Source organism: Ambystoma mexicanum, chromosome 1q (genome assembly GCF_040938575.1).
Source record: "Ambystoma mexicanum isolate Mex_15411 chromosome 1q, UKY_AmexF1_1, whole genome shotgun sequence".
Lineage (NCBI taxonomy): Eukaryota > Metazoa > Chordata > Amphibia > Caudata > Ambystomatidae > Ambystoma > Ambystoma mexicanum.
In genome coordinates, this window is record NC_090922.1 from 1,218,787,102 (window position 1) to 1,218,800,675 (window position 13,574).

A 13,574-nucleotide genomic window follows, 5' to 3' on the forward strand; every position below is an offset into this window, starting at 1 on the left:
ATCACTGTGAATTGCCCCGTGACCTACTCCAGCTCTCTCTCAGCGACACTAAGCTGCCACTTAATCTACAGACCTCCCTCCTACATCACACACTTTGCTGAAAAACTCATTGAGGCCCCCATGCTGTCTGTAGAGTGACAACTATCTATCTAAACCTGGAGATTTCAACATCAAGTTTGTGACAGAAGACGAGATTACAAAGTCACTTGGAGCGATTCTTGCCACGTTACACCACAGATGGTTAAGGGTCCCACCCACACAGCGGGACACACTCTAGATGGCACTTTCTGTCATGAAACCATAACCACCGTCTGCTCCATAGTTCACCTGCTCTGGCGAGAAAACCCATCTATCCCATTCCCAATATTGATAGAGAAACCACGCCTCGCAGTACCTTCAAAAGAACCAACTACCTACTAAAAAGACTAGAAGCAACCAAATCAATGAGTGTGCTCATCCTGCTGGACATCTCAGCCACTTTGGACACCATCGCTCACGAGATCCTCCTAAAAAGACTGAACATGTTGGTATCAAAGAAATAACTACACTGGATCACCTCTTTCCTCACGGGTAAAAGAGAAACACCCATTGTTGGCCCCCTAAAACTCCTGGCCTTGCCCTCTTGGAGTACCCTAAGGATCCACACACTCACCTCTACTCTTCAACATCTTCCTGACAGCCCTACTAATCAATAGATCTAGTATCTACTGCTACAATTTCCCAGATGACACAAACAATTTACACATTTGTGGACATGTCACCAAACGCTAGACATTACAAACTGCCTTGCACAGGTGGACGCATGGATGACAAACTCAATCCTAGCAAAAAATAATTGATGCTCTGATCGCACAGGTTCCAATTCCACCTCAATCTCTTGGCCTGACAAAATAGGTCACCAACACCCATCAACCTCAGTAAGAAATCTTGGAACGACAATGGACAACACCCTTGCTCTTGATCCACAAGTAAGAACCATCTTTGGAAGCAGTTCCACCCAGCTGTGCATGCTACACCACATCTTACCTTACTTGACATTCAACCAAAAGGCCACAGGCATAATTTCTCCAATACTATATACACTAGACTATGCAAGCGCCTCAGTCTCGGACTCCCAGATTACCTCATGAGGAAACTTCAAAGAGTTAAAAATGCAGCGGCAAGACTACTTCTCAGAATGAAATTATTTGAACATATCACGCCACCATTATGTATTCTCCAAGGCTACCCATAACAAAAGGGATAATTTCAAAACCTTGGCCATTGCCAACTAGGTGTGCAGTAGGCACACTGGGCTAAAACTAAAGTGAAACACATCAGTGGTGTGCCCACTTGGAGGAGGGGGAAGAGTTAGAGAGGGTGGGGGTAGGAAATGTTTGTTACTAGGCAATCACCACCAATAGTCGAAAAGAAAATGTTCAAATACTTGAGAATAAATATTGCCAAGGTCAGGGACAGTTTTAGTATACTGAACCTAAACACGCCACTTTGTAGTTGATCCATTGTGTGACATACTGCTTCTGTCTCCAATGATTTCAATGGCAGGGGACAACCACATGTACAACCATTATTCACCTATAAAGCATGTTGTTGGAGAGGGCAATGGAAAAGATCACTGTGTCCGATAACTCACACTATTTAACGAATGGAAGTTTGTGCAGAAGGGACTACCAGGAAGGCTGGAACTTAATGTAAAGGTGGAAAGTACAGCGGGCAATTAAGAGGGTAGCCTAGGTGGACACAGCAGCAGTAAATACACAGCGGCAAGCCAGGATATGTTAGTGTTGGTGGGAGAAAGGGGGTGAAGGCACATGGTCATCCCCCTCCATAGCCCATGTAATGGATGAAGGGAGCAATTAATCTCAAAACGGAAGTGAAAAGTGCAGACCGTATACACGGTCAAAAGCAGGGCCATAAAAAGGTTTTGATGAACTGTGTATGGAGTAAAAAAACAAATTTGCATTACATGACCTGTTCTTTTACACTACATAGGATGGGTTGCAATTGTGATGAGTTATGTTTGATACAAAGTAAAAAGGCTTTTTGGGGGTGCTCGGGATACACGATTTTAGGACCCCAGACTTAAATTAAGCATTGTGCTCATAGTAACAAAATTGATCTAGCAATGTTGTGGAGATATTAGACCATCCCAGCATCATCAAGGTGATGTAGAGGGGGGCTGGGTGGACACAGTGTTTTATGTACGATAATGCAGTGTACCACAATAAGTAAAGACGAACAGTACAATTAGGAGGGGTGGGAGACAGTGGAAAGTGCACTTTTGGGTATATAATAGTCTTGGTTGATGCAGAAAGAAGACATACAGGTCACATGCAAAATTCAAATCCACAAATGGGAAGAAAAGTGATGACACTTTCATGTTTGAAAAATTACAAATCACCCTTGCTTTCTCCATTAGAGTGCTACAACCCAAATCCCTGAATTTAATGTACCACTTCAAATCAAATATAAATGAAGATACATCACAGCTGGCTTGTGCAGACACTTTTAAATTGTCATGTGGCTTTCCCCCTCCAAAATTGAAGAGCAAAGCCCAATGTGGACTAGTGATACCCGAGCTTGACATGGGACTCTCTCTACTCCATGCAAGACAAAACCATACAATTATTTTTTGAGGGGCACGCGTATGCACAACATTCACACTAACTGAACTCACTAAACTGTAGCACAGAACTGAATATAAAAAGGTACAAAAAAGGGAGAAGCAAGCAAAGGGGAAAACGTCAGACCATGTATATGGAAAAAGGTATTGGTTCCAACATGATCCCACTCACTGCAGAGGACTTGCAAGAAGACTAAAAGAAGGGAAGTTGACGCTTATTTGCAGCACTAGTGCTTACATTTCTTTTAATGTAGGCTGATCTTCAAGCATACAATACTTATTTAAACACTTAAACCAACATATTTACACTTTGGTATACATTATTAGGTTAATCTGAAACAGTTTTGCAAAGTGTCGCAACAGTGAAAGCTGAAGTCTGATCACGCTAATGTAGCATTTAATGTTAATGTTTAAAGTGGGAACTGCATTGCAATGATGCGTTTAAGCTGCACTCTGCATCACCATTGAAAGCAGAAAGTGTACAATTCTTTTTTCAAGATTAGCAAAACCCTGATCACTAAAAGCATCTACATACAAAGCCTGGCTAGTATTTGTCGGTTTCATAATTGCCTTTTTTGTCAGTATTTGCATGAACACATTGTTAGCATTCCTTGGTCTCTTCACAGAGACATTACAATGTAATTTATTGACTTGCATCAAAAGACATGCGTTAAAATGAGGGCCAATGGCCTCATTGCGAGTATGGTGGCAACAGTAAAAACAAGTGGCAACTTAAAACGCCACATTTTCTTTTAAATGCCACCCAATTAGAAAAGATTGCGTGGGCGGAGTACAAAAAGTAGCAAGCTGGGTCAATAACTATGGAGTACGTTCGCTGTACCTCATGCAGCGAATATCACATGAGAATTAAAAACACAATTAGGTATTACTTTAAAAACAAAATGGTATTGAAACTATTTGTTTTTACTGTTACTATCAACCTCATAATGAAGTCCTCATCAGTACTAGATTAATGTAACGTTATCAGTCCCACACAATGTTGTTTAAGTGCTAAATACAAACCAGCCGGTCAAAAGTAGTGCAGACATTTAATTAGAAATAAGGGCAAAGGTTTAGGAACATCTATTTCAATATAGATTTTAATGCACTGGAATCAACCATTTTGTTCCAATCTAAGATATACATTTTAGAAATCTGTAATTCACATCAATTACAGTGGCCAGCGGTCCAATATAAATTTCGAATACTGGTTATCTGCAACACTTATTTTGAAATTCATTAGATTTCAGTAGCCAAGCTCTTCAAAAACATTTTGACCCATTATGGAGATTTGTAGTAACTGGTAATGTTCAAACTGCACCCATTTTAATTCATTTCTTCACATATCCTTCGATTACGGAATGTGGTTAAGCATTGTAGGAATTGGTTTACGCCTTTTGCCTGCACACCACAAATCACGTAATGAAGCAGACTTTCGGGTAAGGATACTGATTTGTTTGAAGACACCACTAAAATGATGTATAGGCTGCTTTATACCTTAACATGTGCAGTAATACAAAACAATCCAGGGCTGTCACCGGTTCATCACCATAAAAGCATGGACGTAGTTTCAACACATTTACTGTACAAAAAGAGAACTACTTTGCAATTACTTAATTATAAGGACCATTCCAATAGACACAAATATCAGCAACTTTATCATTCCGCGTACGTTTTGTTAGAAAATCGACTGTTGCTGATGGACTCCAGATACCCAATTATATGCAGCCCTATTTCTGAAAATGTAACAAACTATTATCAATGGTTTCCTTTAAGGATGCTGTATAGAAGATGCAATTAGTAACATTCACATGGTGAAAAATAGCTAGTGGATGGGGCCCTGAAAATGCCTAGTGGTTGTACTTTCAACAAGCCATTGGTCATTAGATATACTTATGTGAATTTATTTTTCACGCTACTTCAAATTATTAATTACACGGCAAGTTGTCAGTTTGCTTAACTGTTTGTCCTTGACTGCAAATTGTTCAATTACACTATTGCTTTGTTTACCCATTTTCCTTATCTGACCCATTATATGTAATTTATAGATTAAAAGCAAAGCATGAAAAATTAGTGTTGTGAAATAATGTACATGTATGAATTACAATGAAATGGTTACATGTATAAAATATTTGACCAACCGTGCAAATAAAAAGGTGCCCCTTTATGTTTTGCTCCTAGTTATAAGGACACAACACGAAGCTGTTCAGAGATCTGTCATAGCACAAGACGTTTTCAGCCAAGGAAAGAGAAAATATATACATTTTCTTTTTCAGTTTGATTGGTTTATACTACAATTACTGTACAGTACATTCAGACATTAAAATAAAATGAGACAATGTAGATGGTAGACCAGGAGACTGCAAACTTGAAGACCCCTGCGGTAGACCGATAGCTGAACTTGCACAAAGATGTAGTTATATACTCCTCCCACAAAAAGAGTGAAAAAGTGCTATAATGGTTCCTCAATGTATCCATCGTGAAACTACCACTGTTCCCAGTTGAAGTCATCTCCCTTATCAAACACAAGGAAGAATCCTAAAATGGTTAAGAAAATAACAGTGTTTCCAGCCAGCACGAGTCCACAGGCTCCCCACCTGATCTGAAATACAAGAAAAATACCAAATATTAAGATAAACTGCTTGTAGACACAATTGTTAAATAAGAAGGGCCTTCTGATGCAGGACCGACAGTGGGAAGGGCTATGAAATATTGGAATTCATATTTTTGGATTTACATAGTTTGTGCGCCATTAAAGAGTCCTCTAATGGCATGGACAAAACAATCTATTGGACTAATACTGAAGGTGACTGTGGAACATTGGCATTTCTTGCAATTCCTCCACTAACCAAAAACAGACATGATGGGAATCCATAAGATGAGAGCATCGACTAGGAACACAGAAGTAACATTTATAGCAGGAAGCTGTAAAAATCTCTCGACAAAGAGTGGACTTCAGCATATAACCTACTGTACGGAAGGCATGGTATCAAACAGTGAAGACAGACAGAAGGGATCACAGATCAAGGGTGTTAATTGAACTTAATTGGATTGGTAAAATGCCCATTTAAACCTAAATCTAAAGATGGGAGCAAGCTACAACCATCAAATAATAAAGAAGGCAGTCCTAGTGGAGTCTGTCAAAATAAAAGGGCCTATGCTAATGAACCTATTGCCAATCCTTACAAAATTGTGTAGGATAACAATGTATGCAAAAGAAAAAAGTGTTCAAGAAACGATGTCAGGATAGTTGAGCAATTAGCTTCCCTTCCACACATCAGCACGTGGCAAGGCGGCACATGCGTGCTTTGCACACACTTAGGCTTCTTGGCCTCAAGATAATAGTTCAACACATAGGCATCAGGGCCTTCCACCAAAGTCACTCTCGCAATGACAGTCTCTTATTTCAGAGGGCCCGATGCAGCAAACGAAACACAGAAGATTCTTTCCTTTGTCAGGGTTGTACTTCCACAAGTTCAAGACTGGTCTCCCTCCTCTGGGCTCGGACCAGGGGTCTCCCTCATCCAGGTTCAGAACCCTATTGTACAACGTTCACAATTTGTTCTGCCTCACTCAGGCTTTGACCATGGATCCCATCATCAGGGCTCAGATCCCCTTTTCCACAATATTTACAACTTGGCCTCCCTCGTTCGGGCTCAGATCCCCTTTTGATACGAAGACTTTCGAATGTGCAATGGGTTTTGCATAAACCGCCACAGGACAACTTCAATTTACTTCACAAAATGTACACTTCACATCCATCTTCTACTTTCGTTTCCTTTTGTCAGGATACCATACAGAGAACTTTGACTGAGCACATTCACAGTGCCGGACCACTCTGTCAACGGTATCGTATCTTTTCTTCTAATGTTCAAATATTCACCAGCAATTTAGCTTCAATCGTGTGTCATCACACGCATTTAACAATATTCCTTCCAGTGCTCATTTTACAATGTTGCCGCTTGCAACCTGGACTTCAACACAGACCGGTCGGGCGTCGGTCTCCCCAACTCAATGGCTGTATTGTTCTCCATCGCTTTGTTCTTGGAGCCAAGGACGATACCACAGCGTCTGCTGCTCCGCTCAGCCTTGTTCAGTTAAACGGGAGGACCCTCAGTATCTCACACATACAATGCAGGATTCTTCAGCCTTGTTTCCTGGTCTTACATTTTCTTCCTTGAAGGTCTCTTGAAAGTAACGGCTTCCTGTTAAAAAGGTCAAGGGTGTGTCCTTCTCACAAACCTCTCATGACTGGCTGTCTTTCTCCACTCTTCAGCTGCCAACTCGAAAACTGCTGTACGTTCGTGTGTTTTGTCTTGGTTAGAGTGTGCTCTCATGCTCCACCTTAAATCCGTATGGGGAAGTGTAATGGAAGTCAGGTGTGAGTGATTGTCGATAATTGCCTGATCATAGTATTGGGATATGTCATGGACACAACTCGGGTGCAAGTCAGTTTTCTCCCAAGTGGGCTGTCCGTGTACAAGTGTTCTTGCAGGAAAAGGGGGGGCAAGGGGGTTGGGTTTCTAAATATCCCATCGGGTAGGATGGGATAAAGGTTTTACAGGGATTTTTTATTTGATTTAGAAAAATGTATATTGTGCTCAGAACAGGCCAAACCGTATAATGGCGCAGATGAGATCAGAAAGAAACAGGAAACAAAATTGCATGAGTAAGTTAAGCCCTATCCTCAGAACCAGACAGGGTTCGTAACGGGCATAAAAATGAGCTTTTTTATTTAAAACAAAAATGTTTTAGGCCCTTGCAAAATGGATAAAGTGAGCCAAGAGTCCTGATTTTTCTAGGGATGCTATTCCAGAGTCTTGGGCCAAAAACTGCAAATCTTCTGCCCCCTCCCCCCCCCAATACAAATGTAGACGGAGGGACAGTCAGAAAGAATTGGTCCTGTGATAGTAGACATCTGGAAGGCTGGTAGTGACCAATCTTATCCTTCAGATAGTCCGGGCCAAGTTATTCAGGCACTTGAACACCAGACATGCCACCTTAAACTTAATGTGATCATCAACCGACAGCCAATGAAGTGATTGACGAGAGAGTGAAACATGGGAGGTTTTGCTCAATCCACAAACGAATCTAACTGCTGCATTCTGGGACTCCTGAAGCTTGGACAGTTTTGAAATGCCCATCAATAGACTATTACAATAGTCCAGATGGGCATTAGTGATTGCTCCCACCACCAGTGCATGATCCTCTTCTGGAATATAAGGAAGAACCTGACGAAAGTCTCAATGAATAAAAGATTGCTTTCACTTTAGCTCCAACCTGGCTTTCAGAGCCCCAATTGTCCTGAAAGACGCAGCCAAGGTTTCTTACTTTAGCAGCAAAGTTATGCTCTACTACCAAAAGTAGAAGGATTGGCTGTTTTTTTTAATAGCAGAAAGAAGGTGTTCAAGTCCAAACAGGATAAACTCTGTTTTTGCAAGATTCAATTGAAGCGGATTAGAGGACATCCACATACTAATCTCCCGATGACATTCACTAATCCTAGCAAAAGTTTCTTCAACATTACCAATTGTGATGAAGATCTGAGTGTCATCTGCATAAGATTGAGGGATACCGGGTCAACATTCAGTGTCCCACTCCCAGAGGAGCCCTCACTCGGGTGATCCTCCCCCACTGGTCCACACCTAGGGTCTAGATACAAAAAGGTGATGGCCGTGCTCTACCCACCAGAGAGCCGCGGGGACAAGCGGGAAAAACACTTTCTGGTTTCTCACACCACCCTAATAGGGTTAATACACAAAGTACCTTACCCACAAGTATGGATAAGTAAGTCTTTTGGGGGTAAATCACTCTTTACAATGCACTACAATAGCTGCAACTTACATCCACACATTTGCAAAGCTTACATGAGAAATCATGGTACCAGGATAATGCACCTACACCCCAAAAACAAACAGCCCATAATACAGTGAATGCATGTACTTTAATCCAATAAACCGGACGGAAAATATTTACAATTCAGAACTACGATGCCCAAAGTAAACTGGTGTGCAAAGACTGGACATTGATAAGAGGACAAAATTATCAGTCCTCCCGTCCAGTCAGTTCCATCCCGTCCCTCCACGAGTTCATCTTGTCCGTCCATCCATCCATCCATCCATCCATCCATCCATCCATCCATCCATCCGATCCCGCAGTGCACAAAGCTTCTGATAGGCTTGGGGTGTGGAGTGTCTCTTATCAACAGCTGGCGAGATTTCTCATCAGTATATCGCACTTACCACGCTTGTACAAAATGGCACATACAACACTAATTTTAAACGTTTTCCAAGTTAGGGTGGCCATGTTTATTATCCCTCCACCTGCGCCTGAAGTGGAAGCAATGCGAATTATCTACAATGGCAAATCTACAACAATGGGAAGCTAGAGGTAAAATAAATGCTCTGTAAAGTGCTGCTTGGAGATAAATTCCACACCATATCAATGTTATCCTCCAAAAAGTTGAAAATGTAAAGGGTCCACCAGAATTATCTATCATTGTGTTACATTATAGAATACACCGGGTCTCATAATTTGCACTTGCTACTAGCAACTGTCTGGTGATAATTGTCTCTTGATGAGTAAGAAATGGTGTGCTGTGTGTATGTGTAGAATTGAGGTGGCCAGTCACTTATGGCTGGGTAGTAGCATGCAACATGAATTTTTACCCCCGAAATACACTACTATATCGCCTGTCTTGCTATATTCATGATGGAAATAAACTAATGTCCATCTCGCAATATAACATTTTGAGCCATGCTTAAAGTTAAGACAAAAGAGAAGCCATTCCCTAAAAAAGGGTCATGATCTGTGTGGGTGAGGGATGTAAATAAAGAGAAGGTTGAAAATAGATATGGTAATTAAAAGGCAAACACTGGCTGAGGAAAGCTTTGGAGGAGAAAGAAAAGTGAGATTTTTTGTTGGGCGTGTGGTGAAGGTTCATCATTCTGCGTTAGAATGAAACACATTTGTTTTACTACTAAATACAAACTAAACCTAGTAGTTGGTCCGGCTAAGGATAGTCAGGTCAGTACTTTGTAAGAACGAAAAAGTGCTTAGAAGCCTGCATATATCCTATCCTATATATAGGATGGACATTTTTGTGTACAATTGTACGATACTTACCACATGCAATTCAAGTACAAATGTTGGCAAGTGAAAGACAGCATCCAGTGGGTTACAAATTTAAAGTGGTCTAGCCACCATGTAATGTTGCATGCATTTCTTTCAATAACTAGAGCTCCTTGTAAGGGTAACAATAAAGAACATTTTAAAGGAAATTAGAACTCACCAAGTTAGCTCGAGCAAGTATAATAGCAAAGCCAAATGCTGAAACAACAATTCCGGTTGTGAAGAAAGCAGATATTTCACTACAGGCACTACTAGAAGCATCCGAATCTCCACCCAATCTCCTTGAAATGAAATACGGAATAGGGCTGATGACGTAAAACAGCAGCACAAACATCGGCCAATACACTCTGTGGATTAAAGCAATACCAAAACTGGATCAAAGCAATACCAAAACAGAACATTATACACCGAGTGACATCTTATTGCATAGTAGAATTCTTGTTGCTACACACTTTCCAAACAACAGAGATAAAACCAATTAAATTATTATCATCAATACTAGGTCGTTTTATGACCATGCAATTATAACATACCAGTGGGGGAATTTGTCAGATCAATGAGGAGAAGTTTGAACAAAAATGCAACCTATTCACAAACAAATTTCAAGAAAGAGGGTACTCGGAGGGGTGTGTACTGAAAGCATGTGATAGGATCTGAACTACTGCCAGGGAGACAGCCCCGGTACTATCTAAACAAAGTGAGAGAGCATATCTACACTACCAAATTCATTACAAGGTACTGTAAAGATAGCAATAACATTTTTCAGGCACTTACAAGACACTGGGACTTACTGCACATTGCTAGGGATCTGCAAACGTTGCTAGACCAGGGATCATGTTTACCAAGGAATTGAGTCCTTCATTTGTATCCCCAACTAAGAACACAGCTAGTACTGTAATAACTTGGCTGCAACCATTGAAAACATGTTTTACCAAATGTGGGATGTGCACTATGTGCAAAGTATGCACATTCCATTACTCAAGAATTTGTTAACATCTTTTATAACAATACTAGTACCTAATTCGTTATCAACTGTTATGCCAAATGTGCAGATTATGCTATCCCTATGTACCAAGGTCTATATAGACAGCGAATACGAGAACACTTGGCAACTCTAAGCAGCCAAGATCGCAGATTCCCTTTGGCAACCCACTGGCAGAAGTTCCATCAGATGGATCACAAGAAGGGAATGAAGGTCATTTGACTACAAAATGTAACAGTTGGCAAGAGGGGAGGCGATTGAGAACTCAAACTACAACTTGAATCCAAACTCGTCTGCAAGATGCAGACCACTGAACACGGTCTCCACAGTTATGTTACGTTATGTTATGTTGCATTTGTATAGCACCTTTTACCATGGTTATGATTCCAAAGCGCTGTGGGTTGATTGCCCTCAGGGAAAGTAGTCTAGGTCAGTAGAGAGGGTAGTCTAGTACAAGGTGCTTAGGTGCACTTGGTATGTGTGCAAAAGAGTGGAATAGGTTGTGTGTAGCTGCATACTAGAGCTAGGTGTGATTCAGTGGTAGTGTATGATCAGTAGAATGTGTGCAGCAAGACCAATGGACTATGGCATCTGCATTCTGGCAGCAATGGTTGCTTGAGAACGATATTGTGTGCAGCTAGCGAGGGGTATCTGTGTTCTAAAAGCTGTTGAGGCAAACGTGGAGGTGTGCAAGTATGTGTGTAGCTAGTGTGAGAAACTTGAAGGTGTCTCGCCCGTTATTCCCCGGGGGATCTGTCATTCAGGTGGCCAGGGCACGGCCATTGCTTTTGGATCCAGTTCCTAGGGATGTACCAGTGCGGGAGTATCACTTGGATGAGGGGTATTCAGGGAGCAGAAGTGAGATATCGGAGGGCAAGACACGGTAACCCCTTCTTTTTATCACCTTTTCCCCATCCTACCAGGAACTCAACCCCCCCACCCCACACACGCTTTCCAGACACAAACACTTTCACATGAACAGTTAACCGTGAGTGACAACGGACTAACAGCAGAGCCGTACACCGGACATGTCCCAACACTATGGTCAGGCAAGGTCAGGCAATTACAGATCATTACACACCTGACTTCCATCACACGTCCCCACATGGATAAAAGGCAGAGCACGAAAGCACACTCTTGAGCGAGGCAAAACACCTGAGGAAACAGCAGTTCCAAGATGGCAGTTTAATACAAGGAGAAAGAGGGCAAGACCGGAGAGGTTCGCAAGGAGGGAAGTATCCTTGACCTCTAAAGACCCTTACTTTCGTGAGTCTTAGAAAGTAAGAAACTGAAGATCAGGAACTGAGGCTGATCAATGCATTTCCGTATTCCGGTCAAAGACTGGGTTTATGGCCTTGGCGAATCCTTTTAAATATTCACAGTTTCCAGTTGTCTGCACACTTGGACGCATGGTATGTGACCGAAACAATCCTGAAAAATACTTTTTGACCCAATTGCGTCTTTGTGTATGCGCTAACGGCACGCTGTTTAGAACAAACTTTCTCAATTCTTTTTCCAAATGCTGCTTTTAATATTTATGGTCCCATTACTCGATATCATTCAACTTTGCTTCAATACTTTGTCTTTCTCTCAACACGTGTTTCCCCATGCTCTATACTTATGGTTCTTCAGCAGAGAATCTATTACAAAAGTATAATAAAATAAGAAAAATAAAAGTCTGATGCATTTTTCTTCTACTTCAGTGAGTTCACTAACTCCTTTGTGCCTTTCATAGTGCAAATACCTACTATCTTCATCTTAAACTCCTCTTTCTTTGTAGGCAAAATAATTCCTCGTTTGTCTTGTGTGTGTGACCTAGAGATTAATAGTTTTATTTTAATTGTTTTTCTATTCATGGGAGGTTTGTATATCTTAATTACATTTGATTCCAAGTTTCACTTTCTTAGCTAGAGTATACTTTTATACTGTCAGCATCTTCTAAAAGGTATGCTGATAGTACAGGTAAGATGCTGGAGCTTGACTTAACACACTTATTTAGAGTTATAATGGGTAAAACATTTTGGTTACAATTTTTCTAAAGTCAATGGCTCATATGGGTAAGATACTTAACTTGAACTTCAAAAAGATAAAATTATTGCTAAGGCTTTACCTAATGTGTCAGATCTAATCTGATCAATTTCTGATTAAAGTCTGAAAAAATATGCAAACTTCTAGTGGATTCCCCAACCTTAACTGGTTATAATCTCACAGTGGATACACCTGTCCTTACTCCTTGCTTGCCACACACTAAAGAAGCTCAAATTGAGCTCATTTGTACTCGTTTGCCCAGGTCACGTTATTACGCTTAAGCACTATGACATCATCACGTCTGCACATCCCGCATTTCCGTTGCCATTTTGGATTCCATTGAATTTTAAAGGCACACCTGGCGCTTCACTTTTGACTATCTTTTTTGATTACAGTCACTCTTTTGCAAAAAGGTAAAATTTCACCTCTTTGGTATTTTTAATCTTCTTAGTTTTGCACTAAAGATAAATGTTAATCCTAATTTGCGTTGTCTATATCTTTAACTCAGTGAGTATTTTGGTTCATAATTGTCAAAAACATTTTCATATGGCACTCACGTCCTGCCGCAATACGTAATGATACGTCACTCAGATTACATGTATTCAAAACATTCTGTGATCATATACATTTCAAAACGTAATATAGGATCACTCAAAAGGCATAAATTCAAGAAATTCCGTGCTTATATACAAGTCACAATTGCTCAGGACTTGTTCACATATGTCAGATATCATGCATCACTGTATATACTTCGGTCCATCTTCTGGTGGTTGCTATGGCTAAAGCCAATAGGCCATCTCGTGTTCTGTG

At 40.8% G+C, this 13,574-nt stretch overlaps 1 protein-coding gene across 2 annotated transcripts in view; it reads right to left on the minus strand.

Annotated features, from left to right (window-relative positions):
- Positions 1–2,838: 2,838 nt before the first annotated feature.
- LEPROT (leptin receptor overlapping transcript) overlaps positions 2,839–13,574 on the minus strand; it is a 177,531-nt gene continuing 166,795 nt past the window's right edge. For both annotated transcript variants that reach the window (XM_069641977.1, XM_069641976.1), the window contains exons 3-4: positions 9,915–10,101; positions 2,839–5,225 (exon numbers count right to left, since the gene is read on the minus strand). In XM_069641977.1, the coding sequence (XP_069498078.1) occupies positions 5,109–5,225; positions 9,915–10,101 (304 nt within the window). In that variant the 3' untranslated portion in view covers positions 2,839–5,108. The remainder of the gene's footprint in view (positions 5,226–9,914; positions 10,102–13,574) is intronic.